This window comes from Clarias gariepinus, chromosome 28 (genome assembly GCF_024256425.1).
Source record: "Clarias gariepinus isolate MV-2021 ecotype Netherlands chromosome 28, CGAR_prim_01v2, whole genome shotgun sequence".
NCBI classification, from domain to species: Eukaryota; Metazoa; Chordata; class Actinopteri; order Siluriformes; family Clariidae; genus Clarias; species Clarias gariepinus.
In genome coordinates, this window is record NC_071127.1 from 5,687,745 (window position 1) to 5,705,000 (window position 17,256).

Genomic DNA, 17,256 nt, shown 5'->3' on the forward strand with positions numbered 1-17,256 from the left:
AGAGGGATGGACAGATGGGTAGACGGTTGGATGAATAGACTGATTTGATATGTCGGTCGGTAGACCATCAGATAGAAAGATCGGATGAGATAAATAGACAGATAGATCATTTTGAAGAATGAGAATAAGAGCAGAGGAAAGTTTTGGTCTTGCTTTCCTGGGAAGGGCTTCATGAGTTTCATCATGGTGCTGGATGGGTTTTGCAAATGCGCTTGACACAATACTGTTCTTGCAAGAACTGTTCCAGAACATCTGACTTTCATGTCTTAAAATAACAACTGACTTATTGTTATGTAATTACATCATGCCATGCGTATTATTGCATAATTTAAAAAAAAATTGAAAATAAATCTAAAATTGTATCCAAACTTTTGACAGTTACTGTATTATTGGAAAAAGATGTGGGTGGGAGACAGATATAGGTGAGCGTTATCAGTGGAGGAATGGATGGATAGGTAAATAGATGGATGGATAGGTAGATGGATGGATATGCTTGCATAGATGCCTGTATAGATAACATGGGTAAATATGTGTAGATAGAGCTGGATGGATGGATACATTAATGGATAAATGAATATATTGGAGTTCTCATATGCAAGTCGCCGCTGAGTATGGCCCCGTGTGGTCTGCTTGGGATGTGTCTGGTGACGGTTCCACGTGACCTCGGCTGTTGCAGACAGCTGTTCTCTGACAACTTGTGGCTGCAGTCAATCAACAGTTTAAGACTGAAATTCCTACAAACAGTTTGGTACCTGAGCCTCCAATAAAAACTGGTCTCCATATTAACTTAAACACATCTCCTGTTTTACTGAACTTCCAGCCTCCTAACACACAGTATACTGGATTATCTCGGCAAAGGAGAAGTGCTCACTATCACAGATTTTGACAGATTTGTGAACAATATTTGATAATAAGATATGGTTATTTTGTGTATGTAGAAAATGTTTCAGATCTTTGAGTTCATCTCATAAAAAATGGGAGCAAAAAACAAAAGTGTTGCGTTTATATTTTTGTTCAGTATAGATAGATAGATAGATAGGTGGATAGATAGATAGATGGGTGGATGGGGATAGATAGATAGATGGATAGATGGATAGATAGATGGATAGATAGATATATGGATAGATGGGTGAATAGATGGGTAGATAGATGGATGGATAGATAGATAGATAGATAAATAGATAGATAGGTGGATTATATGGATAGATGGTGGATAGATAGATGGATGGATGGATGGATAGATGGATGGATGAATGGATAGATAGATAGATAGATGAATGGATAGATGGATGTAGATAAATAGAGATGGATGGATGTATAGGTATACGGTTATGTGGATGAATATATATATATTCTTATATATAGCTAAATTTCACTCATTTTTTAAAAGTATATCTATATATATATCCTGTCAAACTGATTAGAAGCCAGTGATAAGGTGTACTGATCTCTAAGTAATAGCACCCTACACCGGTATGCTTTCACAACAGCGAATAAACAGGAGTGTTCCTGTTCCACCAATCAGCATCGCCGGATATGAATAATTAATTACGCACTGATGGGCGTGGCCCTCCTGCGGCGGTATGAATATTCATGACGCAAACGTCGCTTCCTGTTTGAGGATCATGAAGTGGAGGATATTGCGGTTTGAAATAGATCTACATCTCACTAAAGCCTGACGGTTTACAGAATTTGTGAATTTATTAGTAAATCAATAGGCGTTTTTTTTTGGTAATATATAAAAAAGAAAAAAAAAGAGTGTCGGTTTATGTATAAGGATCTGAATATTAATGAAGTGGGCGGGGCCTGCGCTCGCTGCGCGTGCTTGTGGACAGGTGTTGCGGATTCTCAGGTGCGCTGGAGCCCCAGTGTGGTGTTGATCGTGTCGCTGTAGTCAGGATGTTTGCTCCTGGGGATCTGGGAGACACTGAGCAGCTTTATCGGGCTTTACTGCAGCACCAGCTGGATGGAGGAGGTCAGAAACTTTCACCTTTTATTAGATCATTTATTAGGGATTACTGTGTGCTCAGTGTACTGTGTTACCTGTGATTAAAACCTTGTCTTTAACCTTACAAGAATGTGTGTGTGTGTGTGTGTGTGTGTGGACATTTTCAGAAATAAACTTCTGACTTACTATAATAAGATCTGACCTGGGAGGGTTTGATGTTGTACCTTGATGAGTTTGAGGGAAGAAGGGGAAATGATCAGTGCTGTAGTTTTGTTAGACGGAGGACACCTGGGGGGAAAAATAAACAACAACAACAACAAAAGAGGACAGAAATGACTGAAGTTTAAATTGTCACATTTTCAAAGTGTCTATTTAAATGTACTGAAATATTTAAACAAACAAACTAAAATAAAAACAAAATATAATTTTTTAAAATAAAATTTTTAATAAATAACATATATCTTATAATAGAAGTCAGGACTATTTTGTTATAATTATTTTAACTGTGATCACCATGTGCTTAACTTTTTGCAACAACAGCAACAAAAAGTTCAACAATAGATGTGGGAATAGTGTTCATGCTTTGTTTTTGTTTATGTCCTTTTTTTGTATTTAAATTTTGTCTTTGTGTATTTCATGCATAAAAAAATTACATCTTTAAAATGAAAGAATCCTTGTCCTGCTGCTAGAGGAAGCTGAGTTACTTTAACGATAATCACACATTTTAAAGTGTTGAATTCATCTTAAACTTCACTACTATCACAAAATCAAGTTTCTGGTCTCACTTTTGTTCTAGAACCTGTAAACAGCACTTCCGTCACCAGTCTTGCTTTAATACAAAGAAGAAGAAGGGGGAAAAAAACATTTTTGTGTTACTAAGAAACCACAAAGTGTGAACCCCTGTCTAGTGAAGATGTGCGAAAAACTTAAAGCTACAGCTTTACACTGACACTGGAGACTCCTTACATCTCCTTACAGAAAACTTATGCAACATTATAAATGTATTATAATGTAATCACAAAAACAAAACAGTCAATTTTACTCAATAGTACCTTTACTAGTTTTACATGATCTGTCCAAAAAAGAAAAAGTCACTATTTTAGAAAGTGCTGCATCAGGCAAAGAAAAGAAAACAAATAAGGAGAGTTGAAATTACTAGAACTGGGTTAAGAAGCCTTCAGGACAACTATCTTAACTTGGAAAAATAGTGCTAAAGCGCCAACTTTGGGGAAGAAATCTGTGCTAGTGAGCATAAAGATTAGACTTTGGAGCAATGGGGAAAGGTCATGTGACCTGATTTAGACCTGAGTCCAGAGTGATGGGCGTGTCAGGGTAAGAAGGGAAGCACATGAAGCAATGCACCCATCATGCATAGCGTCCACTGTACAAGCCTCTGGAGACAGTGTTATGATCTGGGGTTGCTTCATTTGGTCAGGTCTAGACTCAGCAACTTTATGTGGAAATAATACAGAAGTCAGCTGACGACCTGAATGTACTGAATGACAAGGTTATCACATCTATGGAGTTTTTCTTCCCTAATGGTACAGGACCCAGAGTATGAAATAGTGGTTCTGGGAGCATGGGGAATCATTTTTACACATAAACTGGGCGACATGTTGTGCATGTGTAATCAAAGCTAAAGATGACTAAATGAAGTGTGCAACTATATTTATTTTAAAGAGTAGATACAAGTACCTCTGCTTGCATTACTTTGTAGGAGCATGTTGAACATGACCAGCGATTGTTATTTATCTTAATTGTTGTGTGTCACTGGATAATAGGTGCTAAAAGTAGAACTGGTCGAACCTGCCTACATTTCAAGGAAACAGATCTGTGATAAACCGCCTGCTCAGGTTCAGCAGCCGACAGAGGTGTGGAAGTGCAGTGACCTTAAACCAAATCTCTGTTTAACATGAAGAGTGTTTAGAATGGAACGCGGGTTTCATATGTGACTTAAGAATGATTTATGCCATCAAGCACGGCTTTCTGGCATAGATTTTCCTATCATCTACTTGTGTGTGTCTACACATAAACATCTGACTCTTGCCAGCCTTTCATGTTTCATAGAATAAAGAGAGCCTAAACCACCAGCTTTGATCACATGCATTGTAATTAAACACCAAAAAAATCAAGCATTAAAAAAAAATCTATAAATAATAATCAGTAAAGTAAAACTAAATGAACGGACTATATTAACAATATAGATTATATATTTTATATACATTATATAGCATCAGAATGCAAACAAAGTCCACAATGGCCAGAATTGAATAATAGTCACTGAGGCTGAATGGCAATGCAAAAAATGGCAGATTGACTGTATATCTGCAGGTAACATGATCAGAACATTTAATATAAACCGATCCCGCATTTGAATGAGAAAAGTGAGAACATGAGCTTAGTGAAAACAGGACAAAAATAAATGAAGTGTTTACTTCCTGGTTTTCGTTGCTGACTCATCGGGATCGGCCACACCCACGGTCAGTCTCTATCTGTTCTTTCTTATTTTATGTTGTGCTAGATTTCCTATTTTGCATCGCCTTCAAAAATATCGGAACAGCAGGATTTGCTGTACGATAACGCTTGAGATCAAAAGACGATTATCAGACGCTGGATCAAAGTTTCAGGATTTATTTCGTGATATTTACATGTTCAACAGTTTAGAACATGGCGCCTTAAACATAGTCTTAAAGTTAATTCAAGTAGCCTAAATGCATCAAGCTAGTAATCTAATGACTTCAGCAAACTGTTTTATTTGTCTTTTGTGATGCGTTTTGCCCTCTTTCGAAACCTTTTACTTCTCCAACCCAGATGAAGTCCTCGGTCCTGCTGCATTGTGCTTCTGGTCGCAATCTTGAAGATTGAGATGATCATTGTCGCAAAGCAGCTTAAAAAAATATTGTGGAAAATAGTTCGAATGTGAATGTTTGAGGAAATACAGTATGTATAAATCATAATGATCAGATTGTCTCTGATGAGCAAGCCGAGGGCGACATTGGCAAGAAAAAACTCCCATGGCAGTAGGAAGAAACCTTGAGAGAAACCAGACTCAATATGGAACCCATCCTCATTTGGGTGATAAGGGATAGCAGGGATTGTTTTGCAGTCATACTGTGTGTTAGAAAGCTGGAAGTTCAGTATAACAGATGATGTCTTTAAGTTAATATGGAGCCTAGTTTGTTATTGGAGGCTCAGGTACAAAACTGTTTGAGTAAGAACTATTGAGCGACTGCAGTCACAGGCCATCAAAGAACAGCTGTCTGCATCACGTGAGTCATGGTCGAGTGGAACCGTCCCTAAGTCAGCACACGCATTCCAAACAGATCACCTGCACTTAATCTGCAAACTGTCTAAAAGAATGTTTGTGTAGATGTTTGAATTCACTCAGCTGCTCCATCATCGATAAGCATGAGCGAGTTTGTTCCAGAAGCGGCCTCACTACCATCACCGTGCTTCACCCATCAGCTCTTTCTTTCTTGCTGACCTTCTACACAGTTCAGACCGAAGTGCTAGACCAAACAGATTTCTGTACAAAGGTTGTTGTGTGTGTGTTTGTGTTTTTGTGTGTGCGTGCGTGTGTGGTTTGCATGAAAGCATATGAAGTGTTACTGTATGGGGTGTGCTCTAAAAAAATATATATACTGTATACTGGTGTATGTGTGCGCGCGAGAGAGAGATTGTCGTGCGAGCTCATTCACATGTCGTCCACGTGCAGCGTGAACGTGCGAGCGCGCGTTAACGCATACTGATGCAGCGCGCACGAGCACGCTGATCCCGTCGCGCTCGCGTGTTTGTGAACCGAGAAATTACGTCACATCAAATAACAATATTAAATAATAATAATTAAAACTACGACTAATAGTAGTAATAAAAAATGTAATTTAATGTAAGATTAAAAATGAAACGGGGGTTTGTATTCATCTCTGTGCTAGAATAGATACTTATCCCGCGCGCTAAGCCTGAGAGACAGTTCACGCGCGTTCACGCGCTGCCTTCACGCTGGCCAATAAGGCGCACGAGAGCCCTGCTGCGCTCTCATTATTATTCATACGTTCGCGGACCAATAGGCGCTTGGCTTGCTTTTGATGTCGCGTACGTCTCATGAATATTTGACGACATGTTAATTTGACGCTGGCGATGAAGGAGTCAGGCGGCGCGCTTTTGTTGTGTTTTTGTTCCAGCGCGAGGACGGTGATCTGAGACACCGCATTTCGTCTTGTTTATTTATTATTATCATTATTTCTAATGATTATTCAAGTGTATATATTATTATTATTACTATATTCCTGCCAGTGTTGAATTATGCCCGGACAGACGACGGTTACTCTCTCCGTTGCTCCTAGCAACAGCAGTCCGCAGAAACCTTTGCCTTTAGTTTTGAAGAAAATCATGGACATCCTGCCGCCTAATGTCCTCGAGGACGGAGATCACGGTGAGGATTAAAACCCGTTTCTTTCCTTTATTTGGTGTAATTTGGGAGCATCAGTGAGGGACCTGATGTGCGAGGCTTGTCCAGAAGCATGGAGTCTCAGGAGATAAAGAGGAAAGTAAAACCTGCTCCTGTTTATGTCTGGGTTATTCCCCCTGCATTAACCTTTATCTTCAACTTAAAGAGAAATCACCTTCATCAGATAAGGAACAAGATACAAGGACCCTCTTACCATTTTTATTTTACAATAAGTCCTGGTGAGAATAAAATGTTCTTCTGTTTGCCTGAACAGCCCTGACACACATGGTTCAGAAACGGTTTGAGGAACATGACAAAGAGTTCTTCAAATTCTCCAGATCTACATCTAATTAAGCGTTTGTATGACATCCTGGGGGGGGGGGGGGGGGGGGGGGGGGGAACATGTCAGATCCAAGTAGGCTCCACGAAAATTATCTGCTGTTCACATCTTGGTGTTTTCAGACATCTAATGTGGTCCATGAGTGCATGGACGGACCACACTAAATGTCTAAAGACACTAAGAATTTAGTTCAGTTCAATTTTATTTGTATAGCGCTTTAAACAATGGTCGTTGTTGCAAAGCAGCTTTACAGAACCAAACGAAAATTATGGAAATGTGAAAAACGTCTATGAATGAAAATGATTACATTGTCCTTGATAAGCAAGCAGAGGGAGAAGGACGTGTTTTTTTTCCAGCACTCACAGACGCTTGATTTAGATGGAGATCTGGAGAATTTGTGGTGAAATCTTTGTCATGTTCCTCAAACTGTTCCTGAACCATGTTGTGATCAGGACTGGTTTGGTGGACCTACACAATATTATGCAGGTTATAACTATAATCAGTTTTAAGAAAGCCAAGCAGAAGAACATTGTGTTCTTACCAGGACATATTTTAAAATGGAAATAAGGATGGACTGCACTAGATATCTGATGGCATCAAGATGTGAGTGGCAGATCATTTGTGGTGGAGCCGCTGTGGATCGGGCTTGTTTTTTGCTTCAGCATTTCTCACAGACGTTTGGAGAATTTGCACGACAAGTTGATACCTTAAACTCTTTGTCCTGTTCCTAAAACAATTCCTGGACCATTTTTTCATTCTATTTGGCCACCAACAGTATTTAGGTAGGTAGGGTGTGTTAAAGTAACATCCATGTGAATGGCAGGACCCAGTGTTTCCACAGAGCATCTCACTGCCTTTTTCCATAGTGCATTCTGGCACCATGTGTTCCCTAGTTGTCCACATGATGTAAAAGCAAACCTGGTTTCATCAGACCAGGCCACTTACTTCTATTCCTTCATGGTCTAGTTCTGATGCCCATTGTGGTGGATGCGGGTCAGCATGAGCACCCATACTCAGGTCCATAACTCAGATACACAACAAACTACACTGTGTGTCCTGGAACACCCAACAAGACCTGCTGTTTTGGCGATGGTCCAGACATCACAATATAGCACATCACCTTTTTAAAGTCAATCAGATCCGTACACTTGCTCATTTTTTCTGCTTCCAACACATCACCTTCATGAACTGACACTTTACCTGCTGTCGGATGGGCAGTGCTGTGGAAAAGTACAAAAACATTTCTTATTTTCAAGCATCAGTATTCCATTAGGAAATGAAAAGTTATAGAAAAATTTGTATTTATTTGTATGACAGATTTGTATGACTGTCTTTGTTTCATTAATTCACTGGGCTTTATCATTTTGTTTCTTCTTCAGCATTTATTTGCATGTGCCTGATGACTTTTGCACAGTAATGTAACAAGAAAAAAAAGAAATTCTGCTTCAAGAATGAGCTCTCACTACATCTTTGTTGTGAGCCAGGGGTCAGTCGCTTAGTTGACCTTTGTGCAGTGCTAATTGTGATTCGTAGCACGGGATTAGATGATGGCTCCTCCACACAATGCACCCCCGACCACCTTAAACAAAGAAGGAAACAATGGACAGCAGATTTAAAAGAGCAGGAGACCATTTTTATTATTATGTGTTTGTCCAAATAACCTGAAAGGTATGTAAAACATAATGAAAAACAACAGATTAAGTAAAAAAAAAAAAAAGAAGTGAAACACTTCAGATTTAAAATGCTCAAAGTGTTTGGACCTCACTCATGTCAGTCATCTAATCCTAACAGACACTCTATTCCACAGGCTAGTGTAGATCCTCGGAGTGTGGCTTCGTGGACATGGGATGTCAAATCCACCTAACTATTAGTGACCTAATTTAATCATAACAAATGGACCTTTAGACCAGGAACCAGGCTAGAACAGATTTAGTTCAGTGGGGTCCCATTCAGTATTGCTTTGTATTAGGTGTTTAGGGTTTTCCCAGGAATGTAGGAGTATGGATATGTTTCTTTTGCATTATAGTCAGTGTTTTGTACGATAGGCTTCAAAAAAGAGAGGCTGGTGAGTGGGCTAAGCTGGTTTATTAAGAACTTAATAGTAATAAGTTTGTAAGTTGTTGTGGTGTCAGAGGAATAAAACACAGCGACAGTAACTCTCAGTAACTTCTTGATTATTTTCCTGTAACAGTTCATCCGCAGGTGCTTTATTCTGCTTTATTTTCCGTGCATTAGAACTTCGTAAATCACATCTTCTAATGCGGAGACCTTCTTGCTTTTTGTCCATCATAGAGATAGAGAAGGAGAAGCTGAGCTCCATCGGAGATGGGGAGTCTTGTGGCGATGGAGGCGGCGGAGGAGGATCCGGTGGTGCGGGAGGAGTTTCGGCCTCTCTCACCCCCGCAATCTGGGACAAGACCATCCCATACGACGGTGAGAACTTCCACCTGGAGTACATGGACCTGGACGAGTTCCTGCTGGAGAACCAAATCCCTGCCGCCCTGGAGGAGGAGCTGCACAAGAGCCTGGAGCAGGAGTCTCAGCATTCTCCCGAAGCCCCAGAAGTCTCTGCGGTCGTCCCAGAGTTGCCCGAGGGAACAGAAAAGACTGGAGCGATTAAGATAAAAGCGGAGGACCAGAGTGAAGTAGCCGAGCTGCAGGTGGTAGAGGACTCTCCAGGTGAACAGACACACTCAATGATATAAAAGAGAAGTCAAGGAGCCTTATTTTACAAACATGAAGCTTTTTCTTCTTACTTATTTTTTTTTTTATCAATATGGTTTCCGCTGCAGGGCCCAAAGAGCGCACCCCCCCGTCTCCGATCAACCCAGACGAGATCGAGGTGAGCGTGAATTTTCAGCCAGACCCCGCTGACCTGGTGCTGTCCAGCGTTCCAGGGGGAGAGCTGTTCAACCCCCGCAAACACCGCTTCAGCGAGGACGAGCTCAAGCCGCAGCCTATGATCAAGAAGGCCAGGAAGGTGTTCGTTCCCGAGGGTGCAAAGGTCAGACTCTGCGTGTTACTTCAGCTCTGTCACGGTTTCAGTCACACCCTCAGGATGAGAACCAACAAGCCTGTTATTGTGTAGTGACTTTAATATGACAGTTGATAATAATTACTCATAGAGTGATATTCAGAACAGCTTAGCATGAGAGTTCGGGACCTATTGTACAACAAATGTTTACCTCCAGATTTTCTCTCACTCTCCGGAGTTGCAAGCACCTTTGAGGTTTTAAAAAATAATCAGCATGGGTGCGCACGTGTGTGTGAGAGATGTCTTGATTCCTATGTCCCAGTTTCGTCAGGTTTTACATTTCAGCTAGTTTTCTGGACCATATTTGGATTGTGATCTGGAGCTGTTTACACTCAGCGATGGACAGATGGTGGTTGTTTTGTTTGGCTCTCGTTCCCTGAGCTGTTTTCAGCTTCCTGGTGGTCGTTGGTACTCTGGTACTTTCTGAGCTGCACTGGTTACTCAAACTCAGGACTGATCCGAGGTTAAAAATCATCCGGGTCCATGTTATAAGGGTATGCCAAAGTGTTTGGACCCCACTCATGTCAGTCATCTAATCCTAACAGACACTCTACTCCACTAGTGTAGATCCTCGGAGTGTGGCTTCATGAACATGGGATGTCAAATCCACCTGACTATTAGTGACCTAATTTAATCCTCATAAATGCACCTTTTGGCCAGGAACCAGGCATAAATACGGGATACAACAAATTTAGTTTAGTATGGCTTCCATTCGGGTCATAGGGCAGTATAAAATGGACAGGACACACCATGACATGAATCTGGAACATGAATGAAACAAACACACATATAATGCCTGGAGGTTGATGTTTCTGCTCACGTTGTTTCCCTGCTTTCTGTAACATGTGTATAGGTGAAAAAGTTATTGTGCTTCTTTCGGTTTCTTCACCATCATGTCTATTTTGTTCTTCTCACTTACAGGATGAGAAGTACTGGTCGAGGAGGAAGAAGAACAACATGGCGGCGAAGCGTTCGCGGGATGCGCGGCGTCTAAAGGAGAACCAGATCGCCGTGCGTGCCAGTTTCCTGGAGCGGGAGAATGCAGCGCTGCGGCAGGAAGTGGCCGAGCTCAGGAAGAACTGCAGTCGCTGCAAGAAGATCATGGCTCTGTATGAGGCCAAGTACGGCCCTCTGTAGGGGCAGACCCGCACCAAGATACACAGCAGGTCTTCTCCAACTGACACAACATTCACACAGGGAATCGTGGGTAATTTCAGGAGAGGTGACAATTTGAAGCTGAGCTTGCTTTTTTTTTTTTTTTTTTATTGTTTTAACATCACTGCTGAGGTAAAAAAAAAAAAAAAAGTATCTTTCACTGGACCAAAGCATGAAGCTGTTCTTCATCCAAAAGACCATTCTGATTTCACCTTACACCTTCGGCTCACCGTGACCGATGAGATGTTTCTCGATACCAGAAACACAAAGAGCAGGAGGTGTTTAGTTACCGTGCAACCACAACATAATAGCTGAACCCGAAACAAGAATAAAAAACAGATTTGAGTTAAACACAGAGCATGTGGAAAGTAAGATGTGCTTATATGAAATCAAATCTCACTCACATGATCTGTACCAAATCACCCCTGGGGTGCTTCTCATTACTTTTCCACACAGTTTAAGCTCCTCCCTGTGAGAATGAGGATGTGTAATAATGTCCTTACTCTGTTTGTGTGTGGATCTCTTACACTCTTTAACTACATTACCTGGCATCTCGTAATATCAGAAAGGTGTAAATACCCGAAGCCCATTAGTGATGGGGATCACCATATAATATAATAAAATATTCATTGATATTATCACGATACCTTGCGCCGATTCGATGAATTAAGTATCACAATTTTATAAATATCCTGATTGAATATAATTTGTTTTTGTTGCAATTTTTTTTTTTTACAATTTTAAGGCGTAAACTCCACTCGACAGTGAGCGCGGGCTGATCAAGTTGCGTACCTTCTATTGCGGCAACACGCGCCTTCTAATGCACGCAGTTTTAAGTGTGTGTAATGTCTGAAGAAAAAGGCCAATTTAAGGCTTTAGAATGAGAGTGACTTTTAATAATGTAAAATAAAAATGCATTTCTGTTGCGCACAACCCAGTGTTTTATATTTGAGGCAGGGTCGGTCATGTCTCATCTAGCTGATAAAACAGACACTTTCTGTTACTCGCTGATCGACCGGTGCTTCTTTATTATAGACGTTTAAAAAAAACTATTATTATTATTATTATTAATAATAATAATAATAATAATTATAATAGTAATAATAATAATAATAAATTGATTTTGCTTTGTCGTGTGGCGATACACAAATCCACACACAAAAGAATTGTGATAAACGAAATGATTTTATTCCTCCATCTCCAGTTCCTACGTGTATATCCTTCATCAGGCTACACCATGCTTGAGCTTACTTACAGTACAGCAGATAAAGCTCTTTTTGAACTAATAAAATTACAAAAGAAGGGCTTTCGGATGAAGACACGGTCACACGGCATGCTAATGAAGAAGCTAATGTTCCATCTGCGAAACGGGTTCACTCCAGAACACACACTCAGCTGATTTAGAGAGTATTGAGAAGCACCCCGTCACTTCATTAAAAAGAAAAGGACAAAATATATATAGAGTATATACAGTGTGTGTCTATATATAAATATATAGAATCTGCTCTATAAGGACCAGCTTGAAGCTCATGAGGAATGTGTGTCAGGTTTTAACCCGACATGTAGTTCAGAATGAAACCCTGAAAACCTAGCCATGAGTCTCCATCATTGTGTCGTCATATTTTTACCGTATCGTCTGTAAGTAAGCGCGTATGATCGTGAACACAGGCACAGAGAGAGACCTTCTCCTCCAGAGTGAAGCTCGTGCTCCTGCATGACCCGTCTGTGACGTGTAAGGAGCAGATTGATTTATTTATTCACTCTGAGAGAGAGACAGAGAGAGAGAGGGCAATCGTTTTTTTGTGTGTGTGTGTGTGATAAACAGACCTGCAACTCCTTCCCTTTTTTTTATCCTGATGTGGTTTTGACTCTGTATGATAAGACAAGGCAGTGCTTTTTTATTTTGTATTTTTTTTTTCACACGATAATCAGTTTTTTTTTCTGTTACGAAGCAGTGATGTGTGTTTCTTTTTTTTCTCTCTCTCTCCACACACACACACACACACACACACTTGTACACAGGCAGCTTCCCAGGCAGTGGTGTATTATCAGAGTAAGGCAGGGACTGTTATTCTTACTGACGACTGCACCATCTTTTCCGGTGACTCGGCATCTTTACTAATTAACAGAAACTCGAGACGACGTTTTTTGCGCTAAGTCTTCTGTAAATACACTTCCTGGAAATCCTCTTCTTCCATTACCTTCTACTGAACGAATCCACCTTCGCTGTAGTCGTGGCAAAAGTCTGCATTTTGTTCGTGATGTGTACGCTAATAGATTTAAACATCACTAATTATATACTTTTATCTGATTTAAAAAAAAAAAAGAGAATCTAGAGGTATATATATATATTTAAAGTATATACACATATATATGAAATGAAAAGTATAATTAAGGTTTTGTGCAGGGATTTTTAATCATAAACTGTAAACAGTGCAATGGATTGTTTTTTGTTCCATTACCCCTCCATACCAGGGCAATACAGTGTAACTCATGTTTACGTCAAATCTACAGGACTAAGGAACAAGAATTATGCTTTTTTTCAAAAGGAGATAATTCTGTTCTCCAGGAGAGGGCGCTGTGTGGATACACAGACCAGTCAGCTCAGGACAGCTGAAACAGGATGATGGAGAGAGCAATAACACTGGAGTGTAAAAGGAGACAGAAAGACAGACAAAAAAGAAAAACAAACAGAGAGACAAAAAAAGAAAAACAGACAAAGACAGACAAAAAAAAAAAGGAAAACAGATAGACCGATTGAAAGACAGACAGGCCAAAAGTCTGACTTACGAAAAGACAGACCAACAAAGACAGACAGGCTAAAAGACCGACTGACAGAAAGACAGATGGAAATACCAAAAGACAGACAAACAGAACAAAAGACAAAAAGAAAAAGTCTGAAAAAAGGCTGATAGAAAGTCAGACAGACAGACAGACAGGTCACTGGTTAAGTAAATGGACTTTTCTATTTCGTCTATATAGTAGACACATATTCAGTGTACTGCACCGTATATCCATTTAGGATTTATTTCCCTACTAACAGTGCACAGAGTTGTTACAATGGCTTATATATAGATAGATATTTTTATAGAGAGAGGAAGCACTGCACACACGCTCAAAAGTATGCGCACCAGACCGAGCATCACACCCTTTTGTGGTTCTCCTTCAACTGTGCTTCCACAAAAGCACATAGTCATATAAAAAGTTTCTGTACTGGATGATCAAACCTGTTCCATCTTGTGTCCAAACCAAGCTCCATGAAGACACAGTGTGTCAGAGTGGATGAACTTGAGTGTCCCAGACAGAGCCCTGACTGAGAACTCAACCCCACTTGGACGAGCTTTGGGACCGATGCCTTACTGACGCTCATGTAGAAAGCTTTTCCAGAAGAGTGGAAACCTGGAATGGCATGCTCAGGATGTGATGGTCAAGGGGTGCACATACTTTTGTCAGTGTGTTGTATCTATTCAGCTTTATATAAACCTCCAGCTAGGATGGATGGATAGGGCAGAACATATTGGACGTTCCACTTGACGTCCAGCAGGAAGTGACGTTTAGCTTTAGAGTCTCAAGTGGCATTGGGAGTGTACTAGGATAGTGTGGTGTAAAGGGTTCTACATGCTACACAAGTCTAATAAACACACACACACACACACACACTGAAGGACTATGTATAGTCTATAAGGGTAATTTTTTTTTCTTAACGATCTTCAAATGAAGGTTAGAAATAATAAGGTTGATGATGTTGATGATGATGAGCTTCCATCTGATTTACTTGAGACAAAAAAAAAAGAGTAACGTACTAAGGATTGATTCTTTTTGTGTGTGTGTTAAATGCTAGTGCACACTAAATACTGGTTTTATAATCCCTTCTTCAATAAACACCAAACTGACGTGAGTGATTTTTATGCCTGAGCGATCATGAAGTGAAGGAACGATCGGACTGGTGATGTCCGGCGAAGGCCAAAACACGCAGTAAACAGAAAGGAGGGGAATTCTGACCACCAGTCTCATCACGCTCTTGACTCATTCAGCTTCTGCTCGGTGTCACTAAAATCGAGCTTCATGTCAAAAATAAAAATAACGTGTGCTTCCTGTTTGTTTGAGGTTTTTCCGACTATGAAATCCTTGTCTTTTTTCGAAACGATCTGTATGACTATAATTTTTTTTCACCGATTCTATATTATATTATATATACATATATATCAATTTCACTGATATTATATTACACGGTACTGAAACGTATTTTATATTTCTACCTACGTAAACACGTAGCCGTGTGGCAGAGAATAGTTCCGTTCTGTGCGCAAGCTTTACGTTTGAAACTCGTGGTGATAATCGTAACGCAGGCGATGAACCCCTTACACCCTATCATGTGATATGTAGCACTAATGCGTCGTTCTGCCGCCCAAGTACAATCCTCTTTGTTTAAATATTAATAGTTTGTTTTTTTTTAAAGAAAGAATTCCTTAAATATTTTGTTGTAATGATGTGTAATGATTTTATTATTATTATTAATATTATTTTTTAATATGTGTTTGTAGTAAAGGTGTTCTGTAATGTCAGACGTTGTCCTGGACAATAAAGTGGACTTTACATTAATCCAGCTCATGCGTGGATATGCTTTTTGATTGGCTGTTCTTAATGACATTACACTTTCTTTCATTGTTCTTGGGTTAACATTTAATTAAACATAATTTTACCACTTGGCAGACTGCTGTGGTGTAAGAGCAATAAAACACTTAAGTAACTGGTAACTCGACTTCATCACACCACCCTGATTACTTCACTATAACAGCATGGTACCAATTGGTTTAGTTCTTACCTCAAACCTAGTCACACACACACAGTGAGAATGTTCATTTCTCTGTTGTCGGTGTTTCATTAGTATTCCACGAGTAAGACGGGTTACATAACAAACAGCCTCGCCCCCAAAAACAGGGTTATATAATACTTGCCTCAGAGAGAGAGAGAGAGAGAGAAAGAAAACGATGGATGGATGAGCGGATAAAAGAGAATGAAGGAGAAACAGAGGGAATAGAGAAAGTACATGATGAAGGATGCACTGGGAAAAACAGATGGGGATAATGTAAATCGGTGATGACAGTTTATATAAATGAGAGGAGAAGTACAGGGTTGAGAAGAGGACAAGAGAAGAGATGGAGGGGTGAGGGGAGAATGATAGGAGAGATGGAGGGGTGATGGGAAGATGAGAGATGAGCAATGGAGGGGTGTGGGGAGAATGAAAGGAGAGATGAAGGGATGGGAGGAGAGCGGGAGGGGTGAGCGGGATTAGAAAGGGGGTGAGGGAGATTTAGAAGAGAGATGAAGGGGTAAGAGGATGAGAGAAGAGATGGAGGGATCCGAGGAGAGATGTAGTATTGAAGGAGGAGAGGGGGAGGGGAGGATGATAGGTGGGATGGAGGAATGAGCCGAAGGTGAGAAGAGTGATTGAGAGGTGAGAGGGAGTACATGAGAAGGAATGAAGGGATTAGGGAAGGATGAAAGGTGACATAGAGGGATGATGGGTAGGACAAGAAGAACAATGAAAATCAGTGATGGAAGTTTAAAGGAGAGATGGAGGAGTCAGGTGTGAATAAGAAACGAGAGATGAAGGAATGAGAGAGAAGATTAGGAGGATAACGGGAGGAGACCTGGAGGGATGGAAGGGAGAAGAAGCAACAATGGGATGTAGAGATGGAGGAGTGAAGGGTGAATAAGATGAGAGATGAAGGGATGAGAGGGAGGATCAAGGGGTGAGGGGAGGATGAAATGAAAGGTGGAGGGGTAATAAAAAAAAGAGGCGTTAGAGGAGAACTCTGAGGCTAAAAGGAGACAAATAGAAAGTGGAGAGATTGATAAGGAGAAAAGTGAGAGCAGGGATAGGAGGAATGAAAGAGAGACTACAGCTTGCATGGAGAAAAAAGATGAGAGGAGAAATATAGCCAGTGACCAACAACCCAATCAGAGGTAGAGGAAGAGAAGATTTACACAGAGAGAGGTGAAGGAGCGTCGGCAGTGAAGAGATTATTCCATGGAAAACAGAAAAAGAGGAAAACAAACGATCTGGAGTATAAAAGAGAGAGAGAGAGAGAGATGAAGACAAGAGGAAAGTACAGTAAAGGTTTATGGGACGCGAGGAGGAGGACTATAAGAGAGGGGTGAAGGACAAAACCAGCCATCCATATGTGCACACACACACACACACACACATACAAAACGTCTATAGACCATAAAACTCAGAGTGCTTCCTTGTGCATTTTCTGCTCCTGCACTGACCTCCATTTTGTTCTGCAGAATAACAGACTGCTGAACTCCTTCACTCCATGGTT

At 40.5% G+C, this 17,256-nt stretch overlaps 1 protein-coding gene across 2 annotated transcripts; it reads left to right on the plus strand.

The window, feature by feature from the left end:
• The first annotated feature begins 1,750 nt into the window (after positions 1-1,750).
• On the plus strand, positions 1,751-11,644 carry tefb (TEF transcription factor, PAR bZIP family member b). Of its 2 annotated transcripts, none has more exons than XM_053489799.1 (4): positions 1,751-1,975; positions 9,028-9,414; positions 9,528-9,739; positions 10,691-11,644. In XM_053489799.1, exons 1-4 carry the CDS (start codon positions 1,900-1,902, stop codon positions 10,904-10,906), a joined length of 891 nt encoding a protein of 296 aa, XP_053345774.1. In that variant the 5' UTR covers positions 1,751-1,899; the 3' UTR covers positions 10,907-11,644. The 2 variants fall into 2 exon arrangements, with proteins under 2 accessions (XP_053345774.1, XP_053345773.1); XM_053489798.1 differs by lacking the exon at positions 1,751-1,975 and adding an exon at positions 6,094-6,380.
• Positions 11,645-17,256: the final 5,612 nt, after the last annotated feature.